Here is an 18,534-nt window from a genome sequence, read left to right as displayed (position 1 = left end):
TTATACCTTTTCTAAGTCATAGTGAATCCATTTTCGGGATTGTGTGCATCTTTGGGGTTGTACATTCAGATCTTGAACCTTTAAGGTTCCCCATGGCATAAAGGTGCCAACTTTATGGTCATGGGAGTCCCCATGGCGAGTTAACCCATGTATGCACGTAAAGTTTGTAACTTTACGTGTTATATCGATCCTAGGAGTTCAGATCTATGTTCTGGATGCATTGAGCCCGACTAAAATTGACTTGGTAGACTTGGAATTTGGGGGACTCAGCGAGTCACTCATAGGACTCGATGAGTCGGGCTATGGTTCCCTAACCTTTTCTGTTTCTAATCGAACTGGTTGAGTCTAGAAGAGGACTCAACAAGATGGATGTGAATATGGACTTGAAGTTCAAAGAAATCAACGAGTTCAAGGATGAACTTGGAGAGTTCAAGGCAATGTCCCAACTATATGAAGAAGAACTCGACGAGTTGAAGGAAGAACTCGACGAGTTGAAGGAAGAACTCGGCGAGTCAAGAACTAAAGATTTCATGTGACACCCCATTTATTTAATAAATAAACAAATTAATGAATAAATAGTAGCCCTAAAATTTATAATTATATAGCAAGGTGTTGGTCTTGAGGAGTTTACTGACATAATTTAGAAGTTGGGGGTTAAAAGTGTAAGTTCCAGACTGGTTTTGTAAATATTTATAAAGGCAGGGGCTAAAGAGTAAATGTTAGACCTAAATTGAAAAGGATTTGTGTAGGGAGGGACTGTTTGGTAAATTAGAGTTAGAATTTGAGAGGAATTATGGAAGCAGGGTTGTAATTGGTAAATATTGTACCTAAATTGTAATGGATTTTAATGTTGAGGGCTGAAAGGGTAAATTTTGGGTCAGTTTCGAAAATATTTCTGAAGGGAGGGACTATTTATGTCATTATGGCAATAAGATTTTTGGGAACCAGGTATATAACCATAGTACCACCGGCCACTAAAACCTAACTCTAACGATATGAGTAGCCGCCACCCTAATGCCTCCCGCTCCCTTCCAGCCGTCGAAGCCATCCCTTCTACGTCCAAAAGAAAGCAAGGCCGTCGGAGGTTGCTGCTGTAGACCGTCGTTGTCGTTCCCCGAGCAGTTACGTCACCAGCACTCCTTCGTTATCTTCCGCGTCTGCCCGCTGTCGTCATCTACAGGCGAGCGACGTCGTCACCGGTGCTACTCCAACCGCCCACCGCCGTCTTCACCTGTCGTTCCAGTCGGGAAAGAATTCGTCGTTGCTTCGCCACCTCTTACGGCGTCGATGCACGACTACTCCATTCGCTGCCTTTCTGACTGTCACAGCTAGAAATTTTGTGTCTTGTAATCACTACACTCAAGTAAAATGTAGAATCAAAAACTTAAGAGTATGTATGATACTTACTCTATGACAACAAAATTTCAATCCAATACACCATACAAGTACTACAAATAGTCAACAAGCAATTGGAAACCCTAGAAGTTCTTGTTAGGTCCATTTTGGACTAGGACTTCCTTATTGGACTCAATGGGCCAATAAGCTTCCAATTTGACTATCATGGGATTAGAACCTTTAAATGGGCTCTAATTGGATCCAAATTCATCTATTTCAACATTTTGGGCCATATTGGGCCTAGAATGAAATAAGTTAAATATTATGAACCATAATTAACCTAAACTAGCCCAACAAAGTGTAAAAATCATATTATATTTTTTTGGGCCAAAAATCATCCAAACTAACTATAATATGGGCTTAGGGGCATTAAAGCCCAATGATCTCCTTTCCCTTCCAAATTCTCGGCCCAAAGCCAAAATCCAAGAAGAAAGGAGTTGACTTAATCCTTGCCACCTCACTTATATCCCACATATCTCCATGCATGGACCAACATACATCTAGGATTGTCAACTCAAATCTCTCTCTTCTCTTCTTCTTGATCTCAGCCGAAAGCACCCACACACACACACACTTTCATCACTTTTCACATATCAAACACTCTCCAAAAACACCTTGTAACAGCCTGGAATCCCAGGTTTTGTTATAATTATGTTTTGGGTGTTTTAAGAGGGGACTCGGCGAGTTGGAGTCTAGACTCGCCGAGTAAGATCGCAGATCTGGTCGCGGGTTCGCGACTGGACTCGACGAGTCCGGATATGGACTCGGCAAGTCTGCGCTGTTTAGCGAAAACCCTAACCGTCCAGGTTTGGGACGTATATGAAGGACTTATTGGCCGTCATTGTTCACTTTAGCCTTCTGAGAGAAACCCTAAATCGACTGTGTGCATCTGGAGCAAGGTTGAAGACCATTGTTGAATTTGGAGGAGTTGTTGTGCAAGGAAGAGAAGGCTTGGCTAAGGGAACAACAAGGGGAGTCACGTTCTGAGGATTGGGGACACAGAGAGCACATCATCCAGGTAAGAATTCGAGTTATACTCTGCTATATTGATGTGTATATGGATTTAGGGTTTATGGAACCCTTTTGTGACTAGATTGAATGTTACCCTAGTCCCCCAAACGATTGGAACCCTGTATTGGGACCTTTGGAGGTCCAGAATGTCCCATGCCTGAGCATTTCGGGAATTGATGGAGGTTTTGGATTGGAATCCTTATGCCTTAGGTCAAAATGTAAATTATGAATCATGGGGTGTATTATGAGCACCGAAATGAGGACCTTACGTGATGAATCAGTTTAGGAAGGCCAGACCTATGAATGGTCGGAGCAGTTCTGACCTTAGAAGGCAGTTTGAGCGGTTGCATGGCATGGACTCGCCGAGTCCGATGAACAGACTCGGCGAGTAGCTTGAAGATTAACTGGGACTCGTCGAGTTGTTCTTCAGACTCGGCGAGTTGAGTCGGGGTGGCCCCGCGATTCTTCCAGGAGGAACTCGTCGAGTCAAAAAGGGGATACTCGACGTGTAGAAAGGGAATCTTAAGGAATCGGTGAGATAAGGGCGAGTGGACTCAGAGTGGTTGAACTCGGCGAGTCTTGGGGTGACTCGGCGAGTTAGGTCGCGGGTTGAGTGAAGTTCTGAGTATGGGGACTCGGCGAGTCATAGGGTTGACTCGGCGAGTAGGGTCAGTCAGGGGTTGAATTTGACCTTGTCTTTGACCAAGGATTGACCAGTGGTTCCAGGGGTATTTTGGTAATTGTTGTTTATTGTTTGAGTTCAGTGCATTGGCGACTGTCCAGAGGTGGAGATCGTATCAGTGATCGGAGCAGCTTGAGCTATCTGTTCAGTCGGCAGTTTCGAGGTGAGTTATCCTCACTATATCGCTAGGGTTTATGGCACCAAGGCCGACCCCTTTCGGATGGAAATCCGGGTAGTTGTCATTGTTATGATATAGGCCGGAAGGCATTACATGTTATGGGCCGGAAGGCTTTGCTATGTGGACCGGAAGGTCATGGCCTGGAAAGGCGTATGTATGCATTTAGTATGTTGACTGATTCATAGGGTAATGTTATGATAGTGACCGGCTATACCGGTATCTTGTTAGAGTAATGCTATGATATGTGATCTGTTGATCGATTGTTGTCTATGAACTGCTATATGATTAATTGTTATGTTATATATGCATTTTATGCTTATGGGCCGGAAGGCAATATGTTATGGGCCGGAAGGCAATATGTTGTGTGATGGACCGGAAGGTCGGCGTGGGTAGGACCGGAAGGTTTACCCAGCAGGGACGGAAGTCCCCTGAGACACATGGACCGGAAGGTCAGGGCCTGGAAAGGCGTATACGCGGATGGTATTTTGGGGGTATCTCACTAAGCTTTCGGGCTTACAGTTGTGGTTTTATGTTTTAGGTTCTCAAGAGTCTGTGGCAAGGCAAAGGCGTGATCGTACCGTTCCTCGCGTTGGAGTTTTATGATATGAACCTGGGAAATTACTCTGTTTAATAATGTATTGAAAACCTTTTTGTAATAACGTTAATGAAATGGGTGATTTTGAAAAGTTTTAATTGTTTTGAAATTTTGGACGTTACACACCTTCACCTCTCTTCACTAGATTTTCGAAGATTCAAGGGCATTTCAAGGAGATTTTTCACAAAAATCACCATCCAAGGTAAGGTTATACTTAAATCTATGATCTAGGTTCCTTGATCTATCAAACATCTCTTCTTAACTCATAAGAAATCATGATCTTGCATCCTAGAATCACCTCAAGGCAGAGATCTTCATCAAAGTGTGCTAGGGCCGAAAATCACCTCATTTCCTTCCATCTTTTCTCCAAAACCGAAACCACACCCAAAGGTGAGCTTCATACCCCCTATTTTTAGGTTTTATAAGTTTTGTGGGGGGGGGGGGGGGGGGAATACAAGCAAATGTGTAGATCTATGAGTATATGTATGCTTTGTATGATTTTTATGCTTATTTACATGTTTATATGTGATTATGGTGTTGAAACTAGTCAAAAAGTCCTTAAAATCGAGATTTGCATTAGGATGTATGAAGCAAGTGTTAAACATATTATTACACACAAATCATTTCTAGAGAAATAACCAAGTTGGTTAAATTGAACTCATTGGGCTAAAAATCCCATTTTTGGACTCAAAATGTTAAAAATATGAAGTTAAAGGGCCCAAAATGTCAAAATACAAATTCTGATGGATGAAATGAGTCAAAACAGTTTCAATAAGGTATTTTTCTGGAAATATTCTCTTGGAAGGATTAAATGTGAAAATTTTAAGCATAATGGGCCAAAAATGAATTTTTCGGCCCAATAAAGCCCAATATGCGAGGTTTTCAAATTAGAGGGGCTGAAACTGTGACTTTCTGTAAAACAGGGGACTACTAGTGCTCCAAGTCCATTTCAAGGGTTAAAAATGCTTTTCATATTTAAAAGGGACCAAAAATGCAAAAATTTTCTATTTTGGGCCAAAAGTGTAAAAACTGTGAAATTGAGGGTTCTAGCCGAGAAAAATTTCATTTGATGGACTAAAACTGTTTTTCAAATAACTTTGAGCTGAAAAATAACTTTTCTACAAGTTTTGATACTAAAGTGTCAAGAAAAATGGTTTGAGGACTAAAATAGAAATTTATTTTATACAAAGGGTTAAATGTGTAAATTATCCAAAAGAAAGGGGCTGCAATAAAGACATATCCAAATGTTTTAAATAATAAATCCGTCATGAGGAAATACTAGCATCTCGACTATCGGCAAATTATAATACACCTTCAACACCAAAAATCGTTATCAAACAAATTGATTCGGTCTCGAATCAATAATGAATCCGAAATTACTAACACGACGAAACTTCAATACACACGCGGAAAAATTCGGGAAGTCAATACACACGTGAGAATACACCAGACGTCGATACACTGTCTTTGGGCCCAAAAGTTTCAAATCATGTTTGTTGGGCCTAGCTAGCCCAATGACATGATCTTTAGGCCCGAAGGAAACTCGCTTACATGTAGTTGGGTCTTACATGACCTAATTTCGTGTAAAAGGACTTTTACAGGCTTTGCGCTGTTGGACCCCAAGGGCCTTCTGGTGCTGCTAGTAAAGTCGAGAATTCACCAAATGCGAGTCGGGCTAAGGGCCCTTCGCATTCACAATAGCCTTGAACGACTTACGGAAAATATTGGGGCTTCGCACCCTCTTTTCCTCCTCGGTCGTGGGGCTACATGAAGTCCGGGTGTTTGGATTAAGTGAATAGTGCGAGCGACGCCTAAGGGATCGTTTGTATGGTTGTAAACTAGTCATTTTCATTAATGTGTGTTTATAACAATTCACAATCCACAATTAATCCAACGTCACCAGGACTCAACGAATACACCTGTCGTAACGATATAACAAGATATAAATTATTTGATGCAAAGTATTAGGAAAACATCGGGTTTTCCTAGGGTTTTCAATTAATACACCTACGAGTTACATAACGAGTTTTACAAATCGCTCTTTTACATTTATAGAAACAAACATGCATACTTACGGATCTTCACGCTTTTTGTACTAAGTTCTTTTCAGAAAATATCGGATTTTCTGGTGATTTTCAAAACAATACAAACCACTATATTTCAAACACTACTTATGAACTCACCAACATTTCATATGTTGACGTTTTTCAAAATACTTGTATTCTCAGGTAACAGGTAAACCGAAGGGAAAAATGTACTCAGTGATGTCTTGTTGTGTGTTTAACTAGTATTGAACAATCTACTTTTGAGAATGTAATGTTCTGAAACTATGTACTGAATGTAAACGCTACCAGGTGTAATATTCCAATGCTTGGTATTGTATGATGTTATGTTTCATGTATATTCATTGTGATGGTATTCAATTGAGTCACAATAGCCCTCAGACGTTTCCACCGACTGGTTCGGGGGTGTGACAGGTTGGTATCAGAGCTCTGTTTATAGTGAACTAGCATATCGAACCATACATTGATATGCAACTATAAACGAAAAGATGGACTAACATAACTCTGAACAAAACAAGTAAAAATACAACAATAAAACACCTTTGCTTGCATTAGGAACAAGGAACCTAACGCCGAACCAAACAAAATAATGCTAGTATCTCGGTAAATTCGGGACTGTTCTTAGTAGTACCAAGGAGTGGATGTAGCCTGATCAACTACATTCTCTCCAAAGTATAACTAACACACGTTCTGATGAGATCGTGATAGCTAGGGTTTCGTGGTTTGGCATTTGTAAAGTCCTTATAGGTACATGTTTTAGTAGGTCCTTGATTCATCCCGTTGTTCGAACTCCCGGACCCTTGCCCGTTGCCTCCTCCGTTATTCCCTTGATGGAGTTGTGCCATAGCTGCGGTGACCGCAGCAGACACGGCCGCCTGGAATGCAGTGGAGTCTACTTCGGGTGGGGTTGGTCCAGGGTTTCCGCGAGTAGGTCGGCGAGGCATCTTTTTGTCAGGAAACGGAAAGATGTTGAGTGTTTGGGGTTTCTGGAAGGTTGTGACCCTACTGACTAGGTGCAATGTACGTACTAAAACACTCCTACCATTCAACATACAATCATAGATTCTCAACACATAGCAATTTGTAATATTATAACAAAGCACGTAAAAGTTTACTAATATTATCCGCATTTGATATATGAAAAATTTGCTCGTAAGAGCATACATGGGTGACACTAGTTCGACAGCATAACGGCTCTATGAGTAGTGTAGTCACTTAAACATAGAGTGGAGGTACATAGCATAATTCCTAACGACCTACTAAGATAAATCTATCCCTAACCGCGACGATCTGCGTCCTACGTAGTGGCGGGGTCATATACCGAAATGTTGCGCCAGTAACTGAGCCATCTCCGTCATGTCTCCAATAACCTCATCCCTCTCATGCTCAGCTCGCACTGCCCGAGCCTCCATAGCATACAGCTGTTGTCGCAGTGCGGCGATCTCAGCTTCGGGGGAACGGTTCTCCCTTGGGGGGTTCACTGGTGGAGCGGGGTGGTCTGGTTGCGCCTCGTTCTCACACGACGGGATGTGGTCCTTGTCCCCGTCTTGACCTTCCTCGACGTCGTCGTCGGTCTCTACAAATTTGTAGTCGGTGTCTATGTATTCGTCAGGTCCAACGTCGTGTGCTTCCTCTGGATTCCCTTCTGGTTCATCTTCAAGCATCCCGTGTGCCACTAGGACTTGATAGAACTGGATACCCGACTGATCTCCCTCCATGACGATTGGGGGAAAGTATAAACTATCGTCACTCCCATGGCTATGGTATATACTAAACAGACGTTCTCTTTTTGGTGATAAAGGGGTATAGTTAGCTTTTTTCCAAATGACCAAAATGCCCTCGGACCAAATTTGACAATTATGTATAACTCAAGGGTCAATTTTGAAAAAATGAAAATTTATATATATACAAATTATAAATACAAATTCGATATATATATATATATATATATATATATATATATATATATATATATATACTAGTTTATAACTCGTGGGAACCACGGTTATAAAATTAATCAAACTTTTATAGTAAAATCTTAAAATTATTAATAGGTTATTTTAAATAAATTATTAATTTAAAAGATATGTTTATTAGTTATGTGAAATTATAATCATTGATTCAAATAAATATATAAAATTAATTTTTAATATATATTAGATATTTTTTATTTGTGAATTAATGAAAACAATAATTTAAAATTTAAAATTTAAAATTTAAAATAAAATCACATTAATGAGGATGTCTAATAAATTTAAAATGGAAAACAAATAAATTGACAAGTGGCAACACATTAATTAAAATGTCTAATATGATGACACATGGCAAAAGAGCTACTCTTTTATTAGTATAGGGATATATATATATATATATATATATATATATATATATATATATATATATATATATATATATATAATTTTAGTTTTTTTTATAGTTTTTTAAGTTTTTTTAATTTATTTAGATTCAAGTAAATAAACTTAAATTCGATAAACCATGTCAGAACTGTTTTTCTTGAATTTTTTCTTATTTCTTATTTGTGAATTGAACTAGTAATTTTTTTTTCGTATTTTTAAATTTCTTTTCATACTATTTGTTTACTTTTTTTTGTATTTGTGTCTTGTATTTTTGTATTTTTTTTTATTTTCATCAAATTTATATTTTTTTAACTTTTCCAAAAAGAGTAAAATATATGAATATGTTAGAGTACATTATAATTTTTTTGGTGTTTGAGTTTTTTTTTTTTTTTTTTTTTTTTTTTTTTTTTAATAATTTTGATAGTTTATGGTTTTTAATTTTTATTTATTTTGTTTAAAGTAAATGAAAAAGTTATATTTATATTTGTAATTTCTTTCAACCTTTTTTTTATTTTTTTTTTAATTTTTTACTTTTTTATCATTTATTGGCTATTGTATTTATGTTGTGGCAAATTAAAATTAAAAAATCAAACTGTTTGTTTATTTAGAATTAATGTTTCAATGTGTGATATTTGAGATTTATAACTATTAAAATGGAAAAACTACCTAAAAGTTTTAAAATGTAACTTGCCATAAAAATCATATTTTTATATGTGATATCGATAGTTCAAATTTAAGATAATATTTTTGAATTTGATAATAGACTAAAATAGTGAAATAAAAGAAATAATAAGAGTCATACTATATGATTCGGTTAATTATATTTTTCAATAGTTCAAATTCAGATCCGACCAAATTAGACTGATGACCAAACAACCGGGAACCAGTTTAGTAAGAAATGAAAAAAAAAAGTCAAATAATGATAATGATAACTGCAAACTTAAAATCGCTAACGATAAAAACTATGAAAAATTTTAAAACATATAATTCAATATAGACTTTAACATAATTATTATTTTAAATAAATAAAAACAACAACTTTGGTTATTTGGTTGAGTATACAGGTAAAAAAAACATAACCTACATAATTTTAAAAAAAAATTGAATAAATTAGTGAAATCGTCTAAGTGGTTTGGTCAAATTTACATGTTTGGTCCTTAACTTTTGTTTTGTATTCGGACCATCCTCATCGTATAACATGCTTCATGTTACGTCTTGAAGCTAAACAACCCAGTTAATAGAGGCTTTTTACTCCTATAATCAACCCAAATAAAAATATTGAGTTACAACTGTAACGTCCCAAAAATACGAGCCAAAAATTTCAATTTTAAAACATATACTTAGTAAAGCATTTAGAAATAAAAGCGTCACCGATCATAACATTTCATAAAAGATATCACATGTCTGGAAAACATTTTCATAAACATAATAATGTCAGAGTACAAATCCCCTGAAACCAAAACTGAAAACTGTAAGCACGAAGCTTAGTGAGTTCCCCCATAATACCTCACACCATACAAACATACAATGAACAGCTAGGAGATACGGGCCTCGCCCACACTCATGAAGATACGGTGTAACGTCTGTGTTTCTGGGCTTGTCATTAATGTTGGTATAATAGTCTAGGTTAACCTTTGTAACCCGTTTTGAAATAATAGAAGTGTATTATTTGAGTATTATGTGTTTTGTGCTTAATTGTTTAATTAAGAATTAAAAATAAGAGTCAAAATTTAAGTGTAAAATAAACTGGATATCATTGGATAATGTTGTAGTAGTTGAAACGAGGTTTCCGAATATATATAGAACGCCCAAATCTGACTTCGTATGAGGAAATTATGATTTTCTGAAGTTTCGACTTAGTGATATGCAGCCCGAATACTCGATTTGAGATCGAGCGGTTTTTAGCCGAAACAATCTAAACGAGAATCGAAGATCACGTTAGTGGTAGCGAAGCGATAAAAAGTTAGGCGAGAACGGACGTCGGACGAAGAAGTTATGAATTTATAACGAAGTTTTCCTGTCCCGGCCTACTAAAAATAAATAATAAAAATAAATTCAAAATTAGCCGACGGAGTCTAAACGAAAGTTGTAGAGCGTAGTCTCGCCTACGCGTGGATATAAAGAACGTCGAAAACGGAGTTCGTATGAATAAGATATGAATTTCCGAAGTTTATTAAATAATTAATATCCAAATGTAATCTTTAATTCGGATGTATATCCGAAGGAGTCACCGATCTGATCCGAAGTACGCTCAGCTTACAGCGATTCATGACACGCCTCGCACTTGAGTTCTTCGGATGACGCATGCAGTGACGAATTCGGATGCGTACGCCCCGCGTATGGCTGTACGCCCAGCGTACTGCGAGGCTTTAGCCTCCTATAAATAGGATGCGAGGGTTCCGGGCTGATTTGCTCATTTCTCCTCCTTTTTGTGCCGAAGCTCTGCGTGTAAACCCCCGAAGCCACCCCGACGCCCCGGATCTCATATCCAGGTTAAGAAGGATGTTTCACGCTCCCGAGATCCCGAGAAGTGCGATTCCCGAGCCGAAGCTCTGCCCGCGAGAAGTTCGATTTTTGTGAAGATCTTCCAGATCTACCGACGAATACTACTTCTGCAAGTCGTAGTGCTGTCCGATCATCTTCTGATCAAGTGAGTGTGTAGTTACTTTCTTCTAACGCATAATTATGAAGTATTTTATACGAAATACGTGTTATGTGTATAATTTTGTTGTTATGTGTGTGAATGTATATTCACTTTCTTCTATCTCATATATCTGATTTTATTCTATATGAAATACGTGTTATGTGGGTGTGCCTCATCTGTTATGTGGAATATGTATTGAATGAAAATGCTATATAGGTTTTAAACTATGTATAAAAATATATATTTTTATCTACTAATATGTTGGGTAGAACATGGGTAGATAGTTGATGTGTGATAAACAGATGAGAGGCCTCGATGTTGTTGTTGTTGATCTAGTTATTCAGCGGAGTATGGATAACGACCACGGACTCTTTCTAGACAGTCCAGTGGAACGCTAGCAGGTTCATAACCTGTAGGTGTTGTGAACGATGTGTTCACCGGTGTACTCTATCCCCCTCATGGTTGCCTTTAGGACATCTATTGTTGAGGAAACCCCTTAGCAGTAATGTCCGTACCGATGAAAATCCTATATTAGGTCCCTTGAGATAGATGTTGTTTTAGGGACGTAATGTGAGGATAACGGGAATGGGTAATCGGGTTGTTGTTGGTTGGTGAAATTAAATATAATTATTTATTGTGGGTTGAAAACCCTATATGCTCACCAGGCTCCCAAGCCTGACCCACTCAGTTTTAATTGTATTACAGGAAGTGGCGCAAGGGCATAAGATGGATGAACCATCGAGTTGTTTTGTTTACAAGTCTGTATATGTATATATTTGTTGAATGACTTGTAATGTTATCGTTTATGCTTTATGGCCTGTATCGGAACATGACATCCCGAGTTTTGATTATATAATGAAAATGCATCTCTTGATGAAATGCTTTGATAAATATTATTTTGTCATATTTTGTTTTGGGAACAAATTCCGCAACTCTTTTAAATCAAAAGGATTTACTTTGAAATTATTTTAAAAAGCATAAATGAAACCGGTTTTTTCTGGCCGAGATTTTGGGGATGTCACATACGGGCCTCGCCCACACTCCGCTAGCTGGGAGATACAGGCCTCGCCCACACTCCACTATCAGAGAGATACGGGACTCGCCCACACTTAGCTGCTAATCCATAACATACAAGTAGCACACAGACAACGAGTATAGACAAATCTATCATACTGGCATATATCATAATCAAACTCGACCATGAGATACGAGCTCTGCCCACACTCCGACACTAGCATATTGTCTAATCGGGCCGGCCTTGGTGCCTTAGACCCGTTACTACTGGAAGGAAACTCACCTCGAAGAGTAGCTACCGAAAGTCCGACTACTAGACGCCTGACTGCTGCACCGGTAATCCTCCGGCTACAAACCCATACACATAGATTAGCCACTCATAAATATCCTTAGGTCAATTGACTTGTCCATCCCTGGTCCAAGGTCAACTCCTTGGTCAAGGTCAACTCCCAGTTGACTGGATTCGTCGAGTCGTGGCACAGACTCGCCGAGTCCTTCTCCTACTAACACGGTCCTACTCGCCAAGTCTCTCTTTCCACTCACTGAGTCACCCCTGACTCACTACTCGGGACTATGGAACCGACTCGTGATCCGACTCGCCGAGTCCGAGAGCAACTCGTCGAGTTCCACGAGCAGATCTCCTACTCGCTTCCAATCCTCACCAGAACATCCCGTAAGAGGATTTGGGGTTTTGGGACTACGTTACACTGCTAATTCCGCGTGCAGATACGAAGGGTTGGACCTTCAACACTTAAACCCCTCTTACTCAGTGAAAGTTCATATGACTCGCCGAGTTTGAAGAACAACTCGGCGAGCTCCAGGCAATCTTCATAGGACTCGCCGAGTTGTTCATCCAACTCGCCGAGTCTAAGACCATCTTCATAGAACTCGTCGAGTTCCAATTTGGGACTCGCCGAGTCCCTTCGACCCACTTCCCATACAGACCAAAACTGAGACATGCAATGCTTCTAACCCATAGATCTATGCTCCTAGGGCATGCTTATCACGTAAAGTTGCAAAATTTACGTGCATGCATGGCCCTATGAGCTCAAGAAGGCAAATCCAAGCTCTTTAAGGGGTCATACACTCAATAGGGACCTCAATAATCCAAACCACAGAGACTTTATACTTCTAGGATGTCCATAAGATCCCAATCTGAAGTCCTTTCAGAACTTAAAGCATAAATACATGGAATTTGAGGTTTTAGGGCTTGAAACCACTAATTTGGGACAAAAAGGGAATCTAATGAACTAATGATCAAGGTAAGAACTTTAATACCTGAATAGAAGCTTCTCACAGTGTCGATTCCGGATCTACCTCCCCTCCTTGCACACTTCAACATCCTCTTCCTTCCTCTAAGCTCCAAACCTTCTCCACAAAGCCAAAATCACTCTCAAGAACAATATGGGGGCTAGGGTTTCTTTCTACAGTTCTCTGAAAGTGTTAGGGACTAAGGAGGCCAAGTTAGAGCGTTTAAATAGGGTGCAAACGTCCGAATTAGGGTTTTTGTCCAAACAGGGTCTACTCGCCGAGTCCGGGGACCGACTCGCCGAGTACAGAGTTCAAACCCCGCGCCTTATCCCGCTCCTACTCGGCGAGTTGGTCCTTTAACTCGCCGAGTCCAAGGCAAAAATGCATAAAATTAAAATATTAATCACACGGAGTACGTACCAGGAACCAGGTGCTACAACAACCCTACTAAAAAGACCTGATCTACCAATCTCCCTTTCTTCCTGCCAAACAAAATGTTATTACTAAAATATGATGAAAGGTACTGAATTATCAATAAAAAAGTGGTTTATGTATGGATCTAAACTGAATGTGATATCATTAATTAATTATGTTATAGAAGTGGAAATCATATATATACTAATATAGAATGTGTTGATATCTTTGGAGATTTTATGTCTTATTTTAGGGTAAATGTCACTGAAGCCCAAACAACTTACATGTTTTGGTTTAAAAGGTCCATTTTGTTATTTTTTTGCGCTATAAGGGTATGGATTCATGTTTTTAGGGTTCAAAAGGTACCTTTGAGAAAAATGAAGGGGTCACCTGGTGAACCCCTTCCTAATCAGCAGGTTAATTAAGCTAGTAACTATCACATCATCAGTTAATCTCTCTCTCTCTCTCTCTCTCTCTCTCTCTCTCTCCCCCCCTCTCTCTCTCCCTATCCTCCTACTCATCCTCCTCATCCTCCTTCTTCTTTATCCATCATCTTCTATCAACACATATTCTTTCTCTGTAATACCTGCAACCCAAAGGCATACGTACATCACACACATACTTCTGTGATTCCGATTCCAAGACCTAATTAACCCCCTTTAGATTTCGCCCAAATCCATATAGACCTATCGATTCCGATAACTGCAGAAACACACACAAAGCTTCCATTTTTGCGACCCAAAATATCGACAGAGATGGCGAACACCGATCCTGAAGGAATCGATGATGCTCGTATGACCACACACAAAAGTCGAAGTAAGCAAGTGTGTCATCCCTTTCGGAGTGGTGGCAGGGCCTACCGGCATGAAGATACAGCCAAGAAATCTAATCAATTTGAGAGAATCATAACCCACCACCAAGTTTGAATCTGAGATCTATTTTTGTTCACCTTGTTCATGGATTTTAAGAGTATAATACTCATTAAATGAACTTGGTATATATGCAGATGAAGATATCATAGAAAGATCGGCGGGTCCGACGAACTCATGGAGCTAAATCTGAGATCTATTTCTCTACGCCGCCACCCGATTTGGTAGTGACCACAAAAGGAAATGATGTTCTGGTTATAGACGAAGAAGACGAGAACGTTTCCTTCTTTTTTTCCAGATCACAAATTCAATCGGAATATCATAGGTTGAAGGATGTCTGGCAATCTGTTCTTTGAAGAGGAGGGTCGCGTTCCCTTTCGTTTCTTTGTACCGACATACCCCAAAAATTAAGAAAAAAGCCACATGAATTTGTTTTAAATTTTGAACTTATAAAAAAAATATATAGAAAAGCCAAATATACCAATTGTAACTGGTAAACCGGAAACAAATATGATGGTTCCCTTTTTAAACAGGTAAAATGAACGTTTAGATACCTAGACCACAAAAAAAAACATGAATGACTTTTTAAACCAAAACACATAAGTTGGTTGGACTACAGTGACATTTACCCTTTATTTTATCATTAGTTTAGACACAAGAAACCTTGTTCGTATTTTCAAACAATTCTACATATTAATTTAAATTAACCATTATAAAGTTATAAGCTTCAAGTCTATAACTAATGGTTGTACTATTGAAGTTTCAATCATATTTTAATTTGTTACCTGTGAATTCTACGTGTTATTACCTTATTTATAAAATATTTTAATGGTTTCATTAAGAAATTATATTATAATATATTGAAAAAAATAAGATATAGTTCATGAAAACAAAATTTTTGGATAAAAACGTATAAATTGACTCTTTAAAAAAAGAAAAAAGAAAAAGAAAAAGAAAAAGGTCTCGTGCCTTTTGACCCTAATTTCCCTATTCTGCAACCAGACTCCCCAATTCTGTGTCTTCACTCTTCAACTCTTTCCAATTCCCATCCCAAATCATTCCTTCCTTCACTGTAAACGCTTCCATTGCAATCGTAACTCTCATCAAATGGTTTCTGAAAAGATCGAACCTCTAGGTTTTGTTGTTGATAAGTTCAAAGGTTTCACAAAATCCACACAAGACTTTGCCAATGGCGTCCTTCACAACATCGGATTATCCAGGCGTCGCCATCCGGTACTCAATTCAATTGTAGTTTGCTTGCTTTTTTTCTTAATCAATCTCACGAGATTCATGTTATGTTCAATTCTCATCGTGTTATCTCGTTATATCTTAATTGCGCATATTCCGCTAGAGTAGTACCATGAATCGGCCCCTTTAATTCTGAAACTAGGTTAACTTTTCTCATTCGTGATTTGAAACTTAGTTAACATCAGAATCAAAGTAAATTATGTAACCGGATTGCTTGAAATCTTGCTTCATAACATAACTTCAAATTTCCAAAAATGCTATACGATTGGGAGTTAAACCTCTTCAGTAACATGTTCTTTTCTTTTTAATCAGATTGAGATCTTGAGGCGGTTGCAAAGGGACGCATTTTCAGATATCATGAAGCTCAGGGACAGACAAGACAAAGTGGAGCGATTACTTTCCTTCAAGTCATCTAAGGTAAGTCCACTAGCTGAAGCCAGCACTCTTGTAAAAGGAGAAATAGAAATATTAGGGCTTCTATTGATGATCGATAGAATTCATGAAGATAATCAAGATGCCATTAGTAGAACTGGAATCAAAACTGGTATAACTTCTAAGTTTACATTTGAAACCACCATTGGAGAAAAGGATACACTAAAAGCAGAGTTTGTAGCAAGTGAAAGAGGGCAAGTTAATGGTTCAAGTACTCCACTTTCATTAGGAAAGGTGGTTTTCAATGCAAAGATCAATGAGTGGTGTTCTTTAGCTAGTGTTTTGTTGGGAGGTAGATGTAGTGATTTGCAGAAACATGGTGTTACTAGTGGACCTCCATTGTTAAATCAAGAGCTTGGTAGTGGTATAAGTTTAACAATGATAAAATCTAATATTATTGGTACGTTAGCTCAATTTGTAGGGACTACCCATTGGTTAAGCACTTTCGGGCAGGTTGTGTATCGACTTTCGGGCAGCACAAAGGTGTTACTTTTGGGTATAAACAAAGTGCCCAAAATTTTAGGTCAGGATGGTTTTCTTGGTCCAATGTGTCTACCGATTGGTGTTTTTAGACGTGATGGAATCCGTAGGGAGGGGGGAAGATCTGTTGCTCTGGTACTTGAGTCAGAACTTGACTCAAGTACCAGAGTAGGAGGGTGGGTTGAAATGAATAGATCAGATACTGACAATGACACTGTACCGTATGGTACAAGATGGGGCGTGTCAGTATCTGATCTACCTGAGGATGATTTTGGATGGGGGTTGAGGGTGGGTGGGTCCGCTTTTGAGCGGTTTGAGGTTGAAGTGTTTTCGAAGATGAATTTAGGAGAGAAATATTTGTTGCAGCCGTCACTTGTGTTTGTGGTAGATGGTTCGACTAAGTTTCCAGCATTGATGATGAAGTCTAGTTGGTCTTTTTGATTATAGTTTAGACTCTCTTGGATAATTGTAAGTTGCATTCATTGTTGAAAATGACATTTTTTAGGTAAATTACATATTTTTTTTGTTTGTATCATTTTTAGTCCCTAATGTTATTCTAGACAAACAATTAATCCATCGTAATTGGTGACAAAGCATCAAATCTTAAAAAGAAACCATAAACAGATATGTGTAACATTTGACATAATGATTTTTATGTAGAAAAATAATAAAATTACTATTTATGCATGCTATATGAAGAGCACGTTAAACCTCGTACCTTTGGTTTGGAAATTTGGTAAAGGGGTATTGCCGATATAGGTTTATACAACCTTTTATTTTTATACTTTAATTTATCACTTCCAATAACACTTCATCATTATACTTCTTACCAATAAAACATTTCACACGAAAATGTTTACTTATAATAACCTGATTTTGGTAATCACGTTCATAGTAGCCCAATCGCGAGTCATGACATTTAAAAAAAAAAAAAACATGGTAGATCAATCATCATGTTATTGTGATCCGGGCCTGATAGGAAATTAGGCCTAAACTTCGCAAACATGGGCTTGGTTGTATGTTTTTTATTTTTTCTTTGACAACCGAACATTTCATTAAAACACACAATAGCAATGAGCCAATGGAAAAGAAAACAACAATTTCATAGGGGTTTTCAGTCAAGTACACCAATTACTAATACATTTTTTTATATATATAGTTTCTCTTCTTATTGAAATAAAACACCAAGTTCCTGTATCATTACGGGGTTGAGCATTTGAACCTCCAGACTTGGACCTGAACCTCCGGACCTCGACTTGGTAAGACCTCAATAGGTCCGGTCCGAGGTCCATTAATTTCTACAAAACAAGTCTGCTCCAAGAGTCGAGCCGGTCCGGTTGGTTCGGTCCAGTCGAATCCAAATACTCACTTTTACGTTCAAGAATCAAGAATCAGACCTGGATCTTGGTAAAGACTCAACAGGTCCGATCCAAGGTCCACCAATTTTTGTAAAAAGGGTCTGACTCTTTTCCAACAGCCGGTCCGGTCTGGTCAAAATGCTCACCCCTATATCACTAAATTAACCAAAGAGTCGTAAGAATTACTACTTCCAATGTTTTCTTCCTAGTAGTCTGACACATGCATGTAATCAACCCTAGACAATCACTCCTGAATAGATATGGACACTAGCAAACCAATTTGACACCACCTTCAAACTTTGACCATAAATCATAAACCATGGAACTCAGGAAAAAGTTGTGACTCACGGTTTTCACACACTGGACAAATAATAGAATCAAACCCGAGTCCCCATTTAGACAAATTAAATCTAATAGAGGTTCTAACAAAGCTCTGCAAACAAAATTTAATCTAGTAAGGACTCTAACAAAGTTCTCCAAACAAAATTTCACTCACTAGACAAGCAATACAATCAAACCTATTCCCCGTTCAAACAAATTAAA

At 38.3% G+C, this 18,534-nt stretch overlaps 1 protein-coding gene across 1 annotated transcript; it reads left to right on the top strand.

Moving 5' to 3' along the window:
- Positions 1 to 15,454: 15,454 nt before the first annotated feature.
- On the top strand, positions 15,455 to 17,168 carry LOC145071081 (GDSL esterase/lipase). The gene is made up of 2 exons (XM_079018005.1): positions 15,455 to 15,706; positions 16,034 to 17,168. The coding sequence occupies exons 1-2, from the start codon at positions 15,581 to 15,583 to the stop codon at positions 17,072 to 17,074; spliced, it is 1,167 nt and encodes a 388-aa protein (XP_078874131.1). The 5' UTR covers positions 15,455 to 15,580; the 3' UTR covers positions 17,075 to 17,168.
- The last annotated feature ends 1,366 nt before the right edge of the window (positions 17,169 to 18,534 follow it).

This window comes from Lactuca serriola, chromosome 8 (genome assembly GCF_051521515.1).
Source record: "Lactuca serriola cultivar US96UC23 chromosome 8, Lser_US96UC23_V15, whole genome shotgun sequence".
In the NCBI taxonomy this organism is placed as follows: Eukaryota; Viridiplantae; Streptophyta; class Magnoliopsida; order Asterales; family Asteraceae; genus Lactuca; species Lactuca serriola.
This window is presented reverse-complemented; position numbering and strand designations above follow the sequence as displayed.